The 17246-nt window shown below is 27.0% G+C and overlaps 1 protein-coding gene across 1 annotated transcript; it reads right to left on the reverse strand.

Moving 5' to 3' along the window:
- Positions 1-3491: 3491 nt before the first annotated feature.
- Positions 3492-16627, reverse strand: LOC142236115 (uncharacterized). Its single transcript, XM_075307365.1, has 4 exons — positions 16480-16627; positions 16192-16269; positions 10044-11289; positions 3492-5852 (listed from the first exon to the last, which is right to left on the reverse strand). Exons 2-4 carry the CDS (start codon positions 16265-16267, stop codon positions 3722-3724), a joined length of 3453 nt encoding a protein of 1150 aa, XP_075163480.1. The 5' UTR covers positions 16268-16269; positions 16480-16627; the 3' UTR covers positions 3492-3721.
- Between the last annotated feature and the right edge of the window lie 619 nt (positions 16628-17246).

The raw sequence follows: 17246 nt of genomic DNA on the forward strand, positions 1-17246 counted from the left end.
CAATATTTCGATGTGTTACAAACGGAATGACAAAGTTAATATACCCCCATCCTATGGTGGAGGGTATAAAAATCGTTGATACAATGAAATTTTTTGTTATTATGACAAATTTTCTGTTAATCAACGTAACGTTTCGTACTATTTCGTTTCGTTATATCAATGCAAATTTTTCGTTGGCTGAATTTTAATGAGTGTATACCTCACATCTGGAGCCTGAAAGAGGAGCATAGTTCATGGGACATCATTTATATAGCATAATATGAACGACACCATATGCGAAACCACATATAAACATTCGAAATGTCACGAATTTTACTGAAGATACAAATAAAAGGAATATAAAACACGGCTGAAACGGCTGAAATGACTCATTGTTTGCCTGACGGACATGCTACGAGGGTTGCCTTTCGCGATTAGAGAAGAAAAACAAATACAGTGAAACCTCCCAGAAGAGGACATTCACGGCATTTTAGGTTTTGTTCACATTTGGAAGGTTTCCATATGAAATGACTCTTTATTTGCCTCACGGACATGCTACGAGGGTTGCCTTTTATATTTCGCGATTACAGAACAAAAACAAATACAGCGTTCATATTTGGAAGGTTTCCACTTTTGAGAGGTATCAGGTTTGCAGAGTAACCAAATTTGAGAGGTTACACTGTATTAATCGAAGAAAATAGCTTTCTTGTTTTCCGAAAAATTTCCCGTCAAAATTTATATAATTTTGCTCTTTGGCCACTCTAATTGAGGTATCTCCAAAACGTGCATTCTGAAAGCTAACTTTCAACCGCCAACTTTCAGCCCAGAATTGGGTAATCTTGTACTAGGCATTGTCAGAACTTTCCTAATATACGCGTAGTACTAAGATCATATTTTCGCACGAAAAACTGTTATACTCCATATAAAAAACGTTAGTGCGGAATAAATGCGAAATCTTTGTTTTGAGCATTTTAAAGCACATATTTATACATCCCTGGATTTTTCGCACGAAAAAATGGGCAGGCATACTATTTCGCATAAATAAGATAACATCCCTGGGTTTGAGATCCTTTATACGGAGATAGATGAAGATATTCGTTTTTCGCAGAAACGAACTTAGTACTAAGCAATAGGTAAAATGTAATTTTAGGGTTTCCGTAAATAAACTAGGGGACCTGTTTCGATGTGCAACATATAGTTTGGTATATTGTTGGGTAAGAAAAGTGTCGTCGTCATAGAATATGAAGAGCTTCTCATTATTTATGTACTGGAATAAAAGGAAGTAATTCGGTTCCAAGTCAGGACTGTACGGCAGATAAAAATTTCAAACTTTACGATGGAGCTGTCAGTTAGCAGATCGCAATACTGTGGATTACCTGTAGTGGATTACCTGCGGATTACCTGTAGTATACTGAGAACCCAACTTGGAAATGGGGTTTCTCTTTAACATAGGCTCACTCCTCCACTTTACTCCACAATTTTTCTTGGGTTTGGTTTCGCTCGTTTTCATAGGCTTCCTCATCCCTCTTTGATGCAGTCAAATTGGACTGAAAACTGGTGTCCCATCCACTATCTCTTCTTCTTTTCCTCTTTTGGTTCTAAACTAAAAGCAGTCGCGTCTATTTTGCAGGCTCCGATAAAACGCTGTTTTATACATTGATCCACCAGATTTGGATTACCTAGAGTAAAACGATAAAATGGTATCCAACATGTGGTTGCTTTTTCTCATTTTCACAGGATTCCATCTCCCTCTTCGATACGGTCAAATTGGGCTACGACCTGCTGCCCCATTCACTATCATTTCCTGAGTTGATCCCGTTCGTCTTTCTTTTTAGTTATACACCTAAATAAAAAAAAATCGCCCCACCACGGAAACCTCAAGAAAACGCTTATAGGAACCAGTTAAATGGTTTAAGAACCGTTGGGCCAAGTGTATGTTATGACCTTTTAAAGGAGGCTATGATAAAAATTAAATGTCACATTTCCAAAAGGTTTGTTGCTGTTTCTATTTTATACCCTCCACCATGGGATGGGGGTATATTAACTTTGTCATTCCGTATGTAACACATCGAAATATTGCTCTAAGACCCCATAAAGTATATATATTCTGGGTCGTGGTGAAATTCTGAGTCGATCTGAGCATGTCCGTCTATCCGTCCGTCTGTTGAAATCACGCTAACTTCCGAACGAAATACACACAAGTAGTTGTTATTGATGTAGGTCGGATGGTATTGCAAATGGGCCATATCGGTCCACTTTTTTCCGATCCGGTTGAAATTTGGTACATAGTGTTAGTATATGGTCTCTAACAATCATGCACAAATTGGTCCACATCGATCCATAATTATATAGCCCCCATATAAACCGATCCCCCGATTTGGCTTGCGGAGCCTCTAAGAGAAGCAAATTGCATCCGATCCGGCTGAAATTTGGTATGTAGTGTTAGAATATGGTCTCTAATGACCATGCAAAAATTGGTCCACATCGGTCGATAATTATATATAGCCCCCATATAAACCGATCACCAGATTTGACTTCCGGAGCCTCTTGAAAGACCAAAGTTCATCTGATTTATTTGATATTTGGTACGTGGTGTTAATATATGGCCTCAAATACCCATGCAAAAATTGGTCGAAATCGGTCAATAATTATATATAGGCCCCATATAAACCGATTCCCAGATTTGACCTCCGGAGCCCTTTGGAACAGCAAAATTCATCCGAGACGGTTGAAATTTGATACGTAATGTTAGTATATTAAATATATCCACCAACCATGCTGGAATTGGTTCATATCAGTCCATAATTATATATAGCCCCATATAAACCGATCCCCAGATTTGACCCCCGGTGCCTTTTGGAGAAGTAAAATTCATCCGAACTGGTTGAAATTTGGTACGTGGTGGTACTATATGATATTTAACAACCATGCCAAAAGTGGTCCATATCAGTCCATAATCATATATAGGCCCCATATAAACTGATCCCGAGATTTGTTTTTGGAGCCTCTTGGAGGAGCAACTTTCATCCGAGTTGAAATTTGGTACATTGTGCTGGTATATGGCCGTTAACAACCATGCCTAACTAGGTCCATATCGGTCTATAGTTATATATAGCCCTCAGATAAATCGATCCCCAATCACTCAAAAATTGGTCCACATCAAGTTCACAATTCTATATAGCCCCCATATAAGCGACCCCCATATTTCCATTTCCATATCGATTCGTAATTATTTGTAGACTTACCTAATATATAACTGTTTTGTCTAATATATACCACGTATGGACTAACAATTTAGAAAACGATGTTAAGAAGTTTTAAGATACCACAACCCGAGTAATTCGATTGTGGATGACAGTCTTTCGTAGAAGTTTCTACGCAATCCATGGTGGAGGGTACATAAGATTCGGCCGTATATACTTGTTGTTTTTTTTTTTTTCTTTTTAAGCTAAGTACCATTCGTATGGTCCAAAATCACATAGTAGTGAAAATGTAAACGAAAATGACATCTCTTGGTTTTCGTTTCTCTTTTTATTACAAATTAAGCTACAAAAAATTCTTAATACATTTTTGACTTTGCATTATCGTATCATTTCGAAAATACGACGATATCATCAAAAAAAATTGTTTTGGTTGTCAGGGTAGAATTTGGCCAAGACAAATGCAATTGGGTAATTAATTTATTTTATTATAAGTTATTCTTTTTTTGTTTAGATTTTTGCTGCCAAAAAACAGGTATTCTTTAATCGCCATTAATATCGCCCACCCGCTGCACATTATAATTCATACCACCGCCATTATGGGTAGCCGAAGCCCAACTACGCCTGGGTAAAATCCGACCAAAATTAAAATATTTTTGCCTTAATTTCTCCTTTATTTCGTCTTCGTTCATTATGGCACTGGCTTCACGGAAATTCAGAAATATTCTACCCTTCTCATCTGTTTTAATGGGTAAAATTTCCGTACACACATTACGGGCTTTGAGCATAAAACCTTCTTTCTCTGCAGAACTTTCACGATCCCCTGGACTGACTTCTTCATTTGCTTTGTTGTTGTTATTGTTATGATCTCCTTGGCCACTTGTATTACAATCCAAGCGAGAGTCTACCGATTGAGATCGTGAGGGTTTAGGCAAAGAAGTATTACAATGCTTCTTTTTGTTGCGTAAACAAAAGGGATCCCTATCACTGGCCTTGACATATTGCACCACAGGTCTATTGACTCCCCATTTAGGTCTTTCGTCCATTTTATTTTGACCTTCCTTGCCATGGCGTTTCTTATCTTTATCTTTGGATTTGGCTTTAAATGTTGTAGTTGTAGTAGTAGTTGTTGTTGTAGTTGTCTCTTGATCCTTTCCCGTTTCTTTGGCTGGCTTATTTGTTTTTGAAGTCTGGGTCGTGGTAGTTGTAGAGACTTCCCTTTTCAATAAAACCTTATAGAAATTATCATGGAACAAGCAAAGATCACAGTTCAATGGTAATTCTGTTTGAGTTTCTACATCCTGTGAGATTTTTGTTTCTGCTCCTTCATCTTGCTGATGAAGATCTATTGGAGACGACATATCTTCAATGTCTGTCTGGATTTTGGTTTTTAGAGGAATTAGAGCCAACTTATTTTTCTCTTCCTCCAATTCATCATTGTCTGCTGAAGATTTAGTTCCCTCATTTCTCACACTGGACTGAATTCTGTCTGTATCGTTGACCAACTCCGGCGGTTGGTATCCTTCTTCCGTACATATCGAAGTATCGGTTCTCTGTGTGAAAGCCCCTCCTGTAGTCTTGGAGAAATCCGTATCCGTATTAGCCGTTTGTGGTTTGAGTTGTTGTTGCATAAGATATGTGGCTATTTGAAGATTTCCTATGGCATTTTGTAGTCCATAAATATCCGTAGTCACCGGCAGTGGTATAAGAGTAGCTGGTTGCATTATCACTACATTTTCAGCAGGCTTCGGCTCTTCTTTTTTGAATTCCATGGAGGCTGGTGGTTGTTGTATGGGTTTGGTGAAGGCTCTTCTCAAATTAATAGGAGTCCCAATAAGAACTTTCTCTTCCTCTTCCGCTGGTTGTTGCTGGGTTGGATTTGGTTGGACATCAGGTCGCGGCAAAGGAGTTTCAGAACGCACAGGCTCCTGCTCTTCCTCTTTTTCTATAGACTCTACTTTTAATACTTCCTTGTTTTTATCTTCTTGACGAGGAGTCCTATTCTCATGCAGCTTCACTGATTCCACCGGCGAACTTTCATCCACTTCATCTACGGAGCCCTTTAGTTTATTTTTCTTCTTTTGCTTTTCAATTTTAGCTGCTATTTCTGCTTTAGCTATGGCCTCCAACATTGCTTCCTCTTTCCGTTTTTGCGTTTCCTCTCTTTCTTTTTGCTGGCGAAGTTCCATCTCCAAACGTTCTTGTTCGATTTGTTTTTGTTTTCGTACTCTCTCCTCTTCGGCCTGCTCTTCTTGGCGATGTCTTTCGATTTCCCAACGCCTTTGGGTTTCCCGTTCCAGCAGCTGTTGTTTGATTGCTTCGTGATATTCGGCAGCTTTACGTTTTTTGTCTAATCGTTCAGCCATAACATGTGGTTCGATGGGAGCATTTTGACCACGCAAATAGCACGAGGAGGAGAGTATAGACTGTGTATCGTCTTCACTGTCTTTGAGATCGTGTAATCCTCGACTTAGCCAACCTGGACCACATTGTTGCTGGGCATGCTTGTTATGCATTTCTTGGGCTTGGTTGTAGCTCCATTTTGCTCGTTCCCGTTCTTCTTGAGTGTGCTGATAGATTTCCGATTCATCGGTGTGATGAATCTGATAGGTATTCGATGTTGATAAGTCACGGCTTATATTACTCATTGGTGTTGTTGTTGTCACATAGTATCTGTAAGAAGGAGAAATAGATTTGAAAGTGGACTGAAAATAACTACAAATTGAGAATAAGTGTCGCTATAAAGCCTTACTTTACAGTGGAAATAACTGGCATCGCAAACTACTCTAAGAATAAGTCAACAAATCCTAGATCAATCAGAAATGTCACCAACATTACTGAGAAGCGATAATCCAAGGCTGAATAACTTTTCGGTCTTTGGTCGAAACTGGGATTGAACCCATGACCTTATGTATGGAAATCTGACATGCTAACCATTGCACCATGGGAGCTCCCTGCCCAATTAATTCTAGAATAAATTCGCTATTTTTGCCACTAGCGAAGACGCTCATAGCCCAACATCTCCTCCACTCATTAGGGAATTTTTTCACAACGTCCAGTGAGGAGACGATGTAAGTAATATTGAGCATAAATTTTCCTGGAAATCAGACGGCTGAACCATCTTCTGTCAGTACCATAGAGGCTCAACCGTCATTTTCTATTGAGGAAATTGTATCGGAATCTAGAATCAAATGGGCATTAAATGGTTCTGGACCTTTCAAATCCCTCGGACCTGATCGAATAACTCTGGCGGAGTTACATGCAGTGACCCTTATCGGCGATATATAAAGCATGTATTAACTTACAATATTTTCCAGGAAAGTCAAGGAAAACAGAAATCGGTTTGATACCTAACGCGGGAAATTCCATTCACTCAAGTGCGAATGATTTCCGACCAGACAGCTTATCCTAATTTCTTCATAAGACTCTGGAGAGGTCGATAGATATCTATCTTGGAACTAGCATCGATGCAAGATTCCTCTCGAAACGACAACATGTTTACTACTGAAACCGCATTGCACTAACTAACTCACTGTGGTCGGAAAAAAGGCATGGACACAGTTTGGTGCTGAAAACAATGTCAAATCTGCCTAACGTAGTGGATTACTCTCTGACAAAGCCACTTTTCAACAAAAAGTTTGAAACTATAATTCCCAACAGTGTGGCGCGGTGCACACACACAATTTTTTTCTGAATCAACCACGAAATTAATTGATCTAATTAATTTTTAATTGAAATGTCTTCAATAACAGAAATGATAATAAATGATATTACAATGACAATTAATTTGCAGTCAATTAAACAATTAATTGATACTATTAATTTGTGTGATTGATGTTTGTTTCAATTAAAAAATTTGTTGAATCAATTAAATTCTTAATTGAATATTTTTTAGAATTCAATTAAAATTTTAATTGGAAAAATTTTCGAGAATTTTTTTAGTATTTTTCAGTAGTAGTAGTATTTTTCAAGCCGAAATATTAGCAAAACAAAAAAGATGTAGCGAATTGATTGAGAAGTAATGTTCCAACGAATGTTAATATATACTCAGATAGCCAACCTGCAATAAAAATCTGCCCTCTTCACAGATCTCACAATAACCCTCGGTTCGACTTTGATGAGTTTTAAGCATACGGTGTCCGTCTGCATTTTTGGTATCTCCCTTAACTTCGCAAGATCTGCTCATTTCTGATTCAGACAGAGGCTTGTCGATTTCGGAATTCTTTGACTGATAGCTTTTGTTTACCTTCATTTGGATATACTAAAAGCCATAGCATAACATACATGGCCCTGGAACTTGCTTGGTGTGACAAAGACTGAATGTTCAATATAAACATCGCAAGCCGTCTAGGCCCATACACATCATCCAAGTGGCCAACATTCCAATCAGCGGTTGGAAGATCTGGATTGCATTGTTTCAGCCTATTTAAAATAAATTCAGGGTCAGTAGGGTAGGGTGTATGTGCCCTAGGTCTAGCCGGTATGTCTTTCTAGAGCAGCTCCTTTCCAAACTTCAGCCCAGTTAGCAGCCCGGTTGATGGCTTTGAATTTTTCGAAATAAGTACTTAGTACGGTAAGCTTATTTAATCCGATAATGAAACACACGTCCGTTCAGTGGCAACTGCGTGGCACAAACGGTTGCCACTCGAGTTAAAAATAATCTACCAAAAATAATTTGCAAAAATTTATTTCTATAGAAAATTTTGTCAAAATTTTATTTCTATGGAACATTTTGTCAAAGTTTTATTTCTATTGAAAATTTTGTCAAAATTTTATTTCTATAGAAAATGTTGTCAATATTTTATTTCTATAGAAAATTTTGTTAATATTTTATTTCTATACAAAATTTTGTCAAAATTTTATTTCTATAAAATTTTTTGCCAAAATCTTATTTTTTTCTATGAAAATTTTATCAAAATTCCATTTCTATAGAAAATTTTGTCAAAATTTTATTTCTATCGAAAATTTTGTCAAAATTGTATTTTTATATAAAATTTAGTCAACATTTTATTTCTAAAGGCCCTGAAGTTAGCAGCTCAGTGGATGACTATGGATTTCGTTGCTTAGTGGCTTATTGTACCACCACACTTGAAATTTGTAATAAGTACTTATTACGATGAGTTTAATTAATTTAATATTAACAAGTATATACGGCCGTAAGTTCGGCCAGGTCGAATCTTATGTACCCTCCACCATGGATTGCGTAGAAACTTCTACGAAAGACCGTCATCCACAATCGAATTACTTGGGTTGTGGTATCTTAAAACTTCTTAACATCGTTTTCTAAATTGTGAGTTAGTCCATACTTGGTAGAGAGCCAGAATTGAAATATGGGGGTCGCTTATATGGGGGCTATATACAATTATCAACTTGATATGGACCAATTTTTGTGTGATTGGGGATCGATTTATCTGAGGGCTAAATATGACTATAGACCGATTTGGACCTAGTTAGGCATGGTTGTTAACGGCCATATACTAGCACAATGTACCAAATTTCAACTTACTCAGATGAAATTCGATCCTCCATAATCATATGGGGGCTATATATTTTTATGGACTGATATGGACCACTTTTGACTTGGCTATTAAATATCATATACTACCACCACGTACCAAATTTCAACCAGATCGGATGAAATTTGCTTCTCCAAAAAGCACCGGAGGTCAAATCTGGGGATCGGTTTATATGGGGCTATATATGATTATGGACTGATATGAACCAATTCCTGCATGGTTGTTGGATAATATATACTAACATCACGTACCAAATTTCAACCGAATCGGATGGATTTTGCTCTTCCAAGGGCCGGAGGTCTAATCTGGGGATCGGTTTATATGGGGGCTATATATAATTATTGACCGATGTGGACTAATTTTTGCATGGTTATTAGAGATCATATGCTGACACCATGTACCAAATTTCAGCCAGATCGGATGAAATTTGCTTCTCTTAGAGTCCCCGCAAGCCAAATTTGGTTGCCGTTTATATGGAGGCTATACGTAAAAGTTGACCGATATAGCCCATTTGCAATACCATCCGACCTACATCAATAACAACTACTTATGCCAAGTTTCAAGTCGATAGTTTGTTTCGTTCGGAAGTTAGTGTGATTTCAACAGACGGATGGACATGCTCAGATCGACTCAGAATTTAACCACGACCCAGAATATATATACTTTATGGGGTCTTAGTGCAATATTTCGATGTGTTACAAACGGAATGACAAAGTTAACATAATATACCCCCACCCTATGGTGGAGGGTTGAATGTTAAAACCACACACAAGATTTGCTAGCGTTTTCAAGACGTCAGATATCACTCCTGATATCCGCAAACAGGTCGCTGCCTTATAGGCGAATTTGCAAAAACTATTGCCGTCAAGTATACTGCATGATGCGGTAAGTGTCCTACATTTTGTGTAAGGCGTAGGCGAATAGGGGCATATAGTTTAGATTTTTGGCGGACCGAGCAAATGTTAATTTAAACTAATGTTTTTAAAACAATCATGTTGGTTCAACAGAAGGAAATAATCGGGTAGGTTCAACGGTAAAAACTCCAAATACCTATGTGTAATAGATATTTTAAGTTAATGTGATATCACAATGGACTAAATAGTCTAAGTGAACTTGAAATAAATCGGCCTGCCACTTTAACCAAACTAACAATATTTTTGATAGCTTAATTTTCACCACTCTTTCAAGATATTTTCATTTCATATTGGCTTTAAATTGATAAGAGAAAATAAACTGAAGCCAATATCTTTTTGTGATGTGGCATGGTAAATGGCAAATATTCGTCTTCCTATGAAGGGGGAAGGCCATATTTTGTTTCATATTGGTGAGTTTTCGTTGTGATACTCACCCTCCTTGATAAGCCTTAACATTAGGCTGCATATCGAGGCCATCGTCATCATACTCTACCAAATGTTGTTGGGAACCTCTACGTTTGACTATATAGGTTTTGTTTAAAACATGTTCCTCATTTTGCGTTTGTTGACCTTTCACTGCCTTCATCAATAAAAGTTGTTGTTGTTGCTGCTGATGTTGTTGTTGTTGCTGTATATATTGTTGCTGCTGTTGTTGTTGATTTATTATTGATCTCTTAGACCTGCGTGTTGAAAATTCCATATCACTGGTAGCCGTATGTCCTTGCATAAGGCTACTACTTTCGGCAGCACTGGTTATACTTTCCACTTGACTAGCACCATCATTGAACCAAATATTAGGGGTATGAATATTTTTGGGGGAATCACTCAAATATCCCGAGGTGTCTTCCTCTTGGCAACCATTGGGAGGCAGTTGATGTTGTTGATGGTGGGCCATTGGCATTTGTTGTTTGGGGGGTTTGTTTAGTCGAAGTTTCAAATGTGCCTGTGTCTGTTGCTGTAGTTGTTGTGGAGGTATATGGTGTTGCTGCTGGTTACTGCCACAATCCACATTAACAAGTTGGGTATTAGTGTGACTATTTATGGAGTTCTTTTGCATAGGAGCTTTATTGCCTTGATGATAGGGCACATAGTCTCTGTGACGTATTACGGGTAAACTAGGACTACGCACACGAGTCTGAGTCTGCTGCATACGTCCTTTGGCTGTTTGCAAGGTATTCGGAACCAATTCCACATAGGCATATTTCCGATGACCAGGTATTTGACCCATTTGACTTGTGCTATTGTTTCTTTGATTGAGAAGAACCGGGCGTCCATTGGAGTGATAATTGCTACCTCTTCGTAAAGGCATATAGGCTTCACCTATATCCTCGAAATCGGCTTCATTACCCACATCATCATCTTCGCCTATATAGTTGTTCATATAGTCATGGCTATTGCCTCGTGTCTTATTATGGGGTTTCAAAGTCTGACTACGGGGAACTAAGGCCTGCTGCATATTATCCTCAAAGGGGGGTGACAAAATATCAGATTGGGGAGATAGTTGCTGTTGTTGTTGATGATATAAATGTTGTCGTGAATTCTTGCGAGTGGTTTGGCTCAGATCCAAATTGGAATAGAAGGTGCGTATGGAAGTGCGTTCGATTTTCTGATGATGATGATGATGTGTTGATGATGATGATTGGACGGAAGAGAACATTTCATCCAATTTGGCAATTTCCTCTGAAAATATTAATTTGATTTAATTTAATTTAATTTAATTTAATTTAATTTAATTTAATTTAATTTAATTTAATTTAATTTAATTTAATTTAATTTAATTTAATTTAATTTAATTTAATTTAATTTAATTTAATTTAATTTAATTTAATTTAATTTAATTTAATTTAATTTAATTTAATTTAATTTAATTTAATTTAATTTAATTTAATTTAATTTAATTTAATTTAATTTAATTTAATTTAATTTAATTTAATTTAATTTAATTTAATTTAATTTAATTTAATTTAATTTAATTTAATTTAATTTAATTTAATTTAATTTAATTTAATTTAATTTAATTTAATTTAATTTAATTTAATTTAATTTAATTTAATTTAATTTAATTTAATTTAATTTAATTTAATTTAATTTAATTTAATTTAATTTAATTTAATTTAATTTAATTTAATTTAATTTAATTTAATTTAATTTAATTTAATTTAATTTAATTTAATTTAATTTAATTTAATTTAATTTAATTTAATTTAATTTAATTTAATTTAATTTAATTTAATTTAATTTAATTTAATTTAATTTAATTTAATTTAATTTAATTTAATTTAATTTAATTTAATTTAATTTAATTTAATTTAATTTAATTTAATTTAATTTAATTTAATTTAATTTAATTTAATTTAATTTAATTTAATTTAATTTAATTTAATTTAATTTAATTTAATTTAATTTAATTTAATTTAATTTAATTTAATTTAATTTAATTTAATTTAATTTAATTTAATTTAATTTAATTTAATTTAATTTAATTTAATTTAATTTAATTTAATTTAATTTAATTTAATTTAATTTAATTTAATTTAATTTAATTTAATTTAATTTAATTTAATTTAATTTAATTTAATTTAATTTAATTTAATTTAATTTAATTTAATTTAATTTAATTTAATTTAATTTAATTTAATTTAATTTAATTTAATTTAATTTAATTTAATTTAATTTAATTTAATTTAATTTAATTTAATTTAATTTAATTTAATTTAATTTAATTTAATTTAATTTAATTTAATTTAATTTAATTTAATTTAATTTAATTTAATTTAATTTAATTTAATTTAATTTAATTTAATTTAATTTAATTTAATTTAATTTAATTTAATTTAATTTAATTTAATTTAATTTAATTTAATTTAATTTAATTTAATTTAATTTAATTTAATTTAATTTAATTTAATTTAATTTAATTTAATTTAATTTAATTTAATTTAATTTAATTTAATTTAATTTAATTTAATTTAATTTAATTTAATTTAATTTAATTTAATTTAATTTAATTTAATTTAATTTAATTTAATTTAATTTAATTTAATTTAATTTAATTTAATTTATTTAATTTAATTTAATTTAATTTAATTTAATTTAATTTAATTTAATTTAATTTAATTTAATTTAATTTAATTTAATTTAATTTAATTTAATTTAATTTAATTTAATTTAATTTAATTTAATTTAATTTAATTTAATTTAATTTAATTTAATTTAATTTAATTTAATTTAATTTAATTTAATTTAATTTAATTTAATTTAATTTAATTTAATTTAATTTAATTTAATTTAATTTAATTTAATTTAATTTAATTTAATTTAATTTAATTTATTTAATTTAATTTAATTTAATTTAATTTAATTTAATTTAATTTAATTTAATTTAATTTAATTTAATTTAATTTAATTTAATTTAATTTAATTTAATTTAATTTAATTTAATTTAATTTAATTTAATTTAATTTAATTTAATTTAATTTAATTTAATTTAATTTAATTTAATTTAATTTAATTTAATTTAATTTAATTTAATTTAATTTAATTTAATTTAATTTAATTTAATTTATTTAATTTAATTTAATTTAATTTAATTTAATTTAATTTAATTTAATTTAATTTAATTTAATTTAATTTAATTTAATTTAATTTAATTTAATTTAATTTAATTTAATTTAATTTAATTTAATTTAATTTAATTTAATTTAATTTAATTTAATTTAATTTAATTTAATTTAATTTAATTTAATTTAATTTAATTTAATTTAATTTAATTTAATTTAATTTAATTTAATTTAATTTAATTTAATTTAATTTAATTTAATTTAATTTAATTTAATTTAATTTAATTTAATTTAATTTAATTTAATTTAATTTAATTTAATTTAATTTAATTTAATTTAATTTAATTTAATTTAATTTAATTTAATTTAATTTAATTTAATTTAATTTAATTTAATTTAATTTAATTTAATTTAATTTAATTTAATTTAATTTAATTTAATTAATTTAATTTAATTTAATTTAATTTAATTTAATTTAATTTAATTTAATTTAATTTAATTTAATTTAATTTAATTTAATTTAATTTAATTTAATTTAATTTAATTTAATTTAATTTAATTTAATTTAATTTAATTTAATTTAATTTAATTTAATTTAATTTAATTTAATTTAATTTAATTTAATTTAATTTAATTTAATTTAATTTAATTTAATTTAATTTAATTTAATTTAATTTAATTTAATTTAATTTAATTTAATTTTAATTTATTTAATTTAATTTAATTTAATTTAATTTAATTTAATTTAATTTAATTTAATTTAATTTAATTTAATTTAATTTAATTTAATTTAATTTAATTTAATTTAATTTAATTTAATTTAATTTAATTTAATTTAATTTAATTTAATTTAATTTAATTTAATTTAATTTAATTTAATTTAATTTAATTTAATTTAATTTAATTTAATTTAATTTAATTTAATTTAATTTAATTTAATTTAATTTAATTTAATTTAATTTAATTTAATTTAATTTAATTTAATTTAATTTAATTTAATTTAATTTAATTTAATTTAATTTAATTTAATTAATTTAATTTAATTTAATTTAATTTAATTTAATTTAATTTAATTTAATTTAATTTAATTTAATTTAATTTAATTTAATTTAATTTAATTTAATTTAATTTAATTTAATTTAATTTAATTTAATTTAATTTAATTTAATTTAATTTAATTTAATTTAATTTAATTTAATTTAATTTAATTTAATTTAATTTAATTTAATTTAATTTAATTTAATTTAATTTAATTTAATTTAATTTAATTTAATTTAATTTAATTTAATTTAATTTAATTTAATTTAATTTAATTTAATTTAATTTAATTTAATTTAATTTAATTTAATTTAATTTAATTTAATTTAATTTAATTTAATTTAATTTAATTTAATTTAATTTAATTTAATTTAATTTAATTTAATTTAATTTAATTTAATTTAATTTAATTTAATTTAATTTAATTTAATTTAATTTAATTTAATTTAATTTAATTTAATTTAATTTAATTTAATTTAATTTAATTTAATTTAATTTAATTTAATTTAATTTAATTTAATTTAATTTAATTTAATTTAATTTAATTTAATTTAATTTAATTTAATTTAATTTAATTTAATTTAATTTAATTTAATTTAATTTAATTTAATTTAATTTAATTTAATTTAATTTAATTTAATTTAATTTAATTTAATTTAATTTAATTTAATTTAATTTAATTTAATTTAATTTAATTTAATTTAATTTAATTTAATTTAATTTAATTTAATTTAATTTAATTTAATTTAATTTAATTTAATTTAATTTAATTTAATTTAATTTAATTTAATTTAATTTAATTTAATTTAATTTAATTTAATTTAATTTAATTTAATTTAATTTAATTTAATTTAATTTAATTTAATTTAATTTAATTTAATTTAATTTAATTTAATTTAATTTAATTTAATTTAATTTAATTTAATTTAATTTAATTTAATTTAATTTAATTTAATTTAATTTAATTTAATTTAATTTAATTTAATTTAATTTAATTTAATTTAATTTAATTTAATTTAATTTAATTTAATTTAATTTAATTTAATTTAATTTAATTTAATTTAATTTAATTTAATTTAATTTAATTTAATTTAATTTAATTTAATTTAATTTAATTTAATTTAATTTAATTTAATTTAATTTAATTTAATTTAATTTAATTTAATTTAATTTAATTTAATTTAATTTAATTTAATTTAATTTAATTTAATTTAATTTAATTTAATTTAATTTAATTTAATTTAATTTAATTTAATTTAATTTAATTTAATTTAATTTAATTTAATTTAATTTAATTTAATTTAATTTAATTTAATTTAATTTAATTTAATTTAATTTAATTTAATTTAATTTAATTTAATTTAATTTAATTTAATTTAATTTAATTTAATTTAATTTAATTTAATTTAATTTAATTTAATTTAATTTAATTTAATTTAATTTAATTTAATTTAATTTAATTTAATTTAATTTAATTTAATTTAATTTAATTTAATTTAATTTAATTTAATTTAATTTAATTTAATTTAATTTAATTTAATTTAATTTAATTTAATTTAATTTAATTTAATTTAATTTAATTTAATTTAATTTAATTTAATTTAATTTAATTTAATTTAATTTAATTTAATTTAATTTAATTTAATTTAATTTAATTTAATTTAATTTAATTTAATTTAATTTAATTTAATTTAATTTAATTTAATTTAATTTAATTTAATTTAATTTAATTTAATTTAATTTAATTTAATTTAATTTAATTTAATTTAATTTAATTTAATTTAATTTAATTTAATTTAATTTAATTTAATTTAATTTAATTTAATTTAATTTAATTTAATTTAATTTAATTTAATTTAATTTAATTTAATTTAATTTAATTTAATTTAATTTAATTTAATTTAATTTAATTTAATTTAATTTAATTTAATTTAATTTAATTTAATTTAATTTAGGACTTCACAAAATCCAATGGACGACTCACCTTTTTCTTTGGCCCATTGTTGTTTCTTAATATCCAATAGCGTATGATTTTGTCGGCCTTCCGAACCCGTAATCATAACTACAAAAAAAAAAAACAATTTTTCATTAACAAATTCCAATATTTCACAAATAAATGTCCATAGTTTTTTATCTTCAACTATCTCAAAGAGTTCATTGGCTTTTTTCTATTTTAATGCCATATAATTATCTTTGCCTTTTCCATTTTTTTTCTCTCACACATCACAATTTTGTCACACACAATTTTTTTTTTTATTTATTCTCTAAATACCTTTACTATGTTGGAAGCCTTAAGCAAGACTGAACCTTGTTGATATAACTAAGCAAAATTGAAATTCCTTTAAACCCCTAGTCGATATGGTTTCCTTGTTACGCCAATTTGATGTTTATTTACAATTTGCTTAAATTTTCCATAGGTTTTCTTTCTGTTTTCCTTCAAGAATTTTTTTCTGTACTGGTATTTTCCTCGTTTGTATATCGAGTTATCGTTGTCCTTGGCAACCATTACCCCTACAAAGTTTGGCTGATAGTCTTTTTGTGCCACACGTCCTTTCCTTACCATGGATTTTTCAATATCCTGAACTTTATTGTTGGCAACATATGTTCTATAAACAAAGCTACCAAACTACCAACCTGTCCACTTGAAAGCCTTATAGGACAAATGGAAAGCTTTTCGTTTGAATGTTATTTAATATTTCACAAGTTCTAAACATATTTTGGGGTGGAATTCCGTGATTCTTCCACAGCGTGGGAATAGAGTAGCACATTTCCGTGTTATTGTTCTTGAAGTTTTTTTTTTTTTTCTTAATTATAAAAATATTTCGTGTATAGGAATGCAATAGAAATGAGTGACAATAAAGTTACGTATGCGATAAGGTTAATGATCTCGTGGTTGTGTGACGAAACACATAAATATGGAAAGAAGGATAAAGGTGAATGCAGCCAATATCAAGAGACACGATGTATATTAGTATAAAATGATTTAAATGTTTAGCTACAGTCTACGTCATACATTGTTAGAGGCCATATATTGACATC

This window comes from Haematobia irritans, chromosome 4 (genome assembly GCF_050003625.1).
Source record: "Haematobia irritans isolate KBUSLIRL chromosome 4, ASM5000362v1, whole genome shotgun sequence".
Lineage (NCBI taxonomy): Eukaryota > Metazoa > Arthropoda > Insecta > Diptera > Muscidae > Haematobia > Haematobia irritans.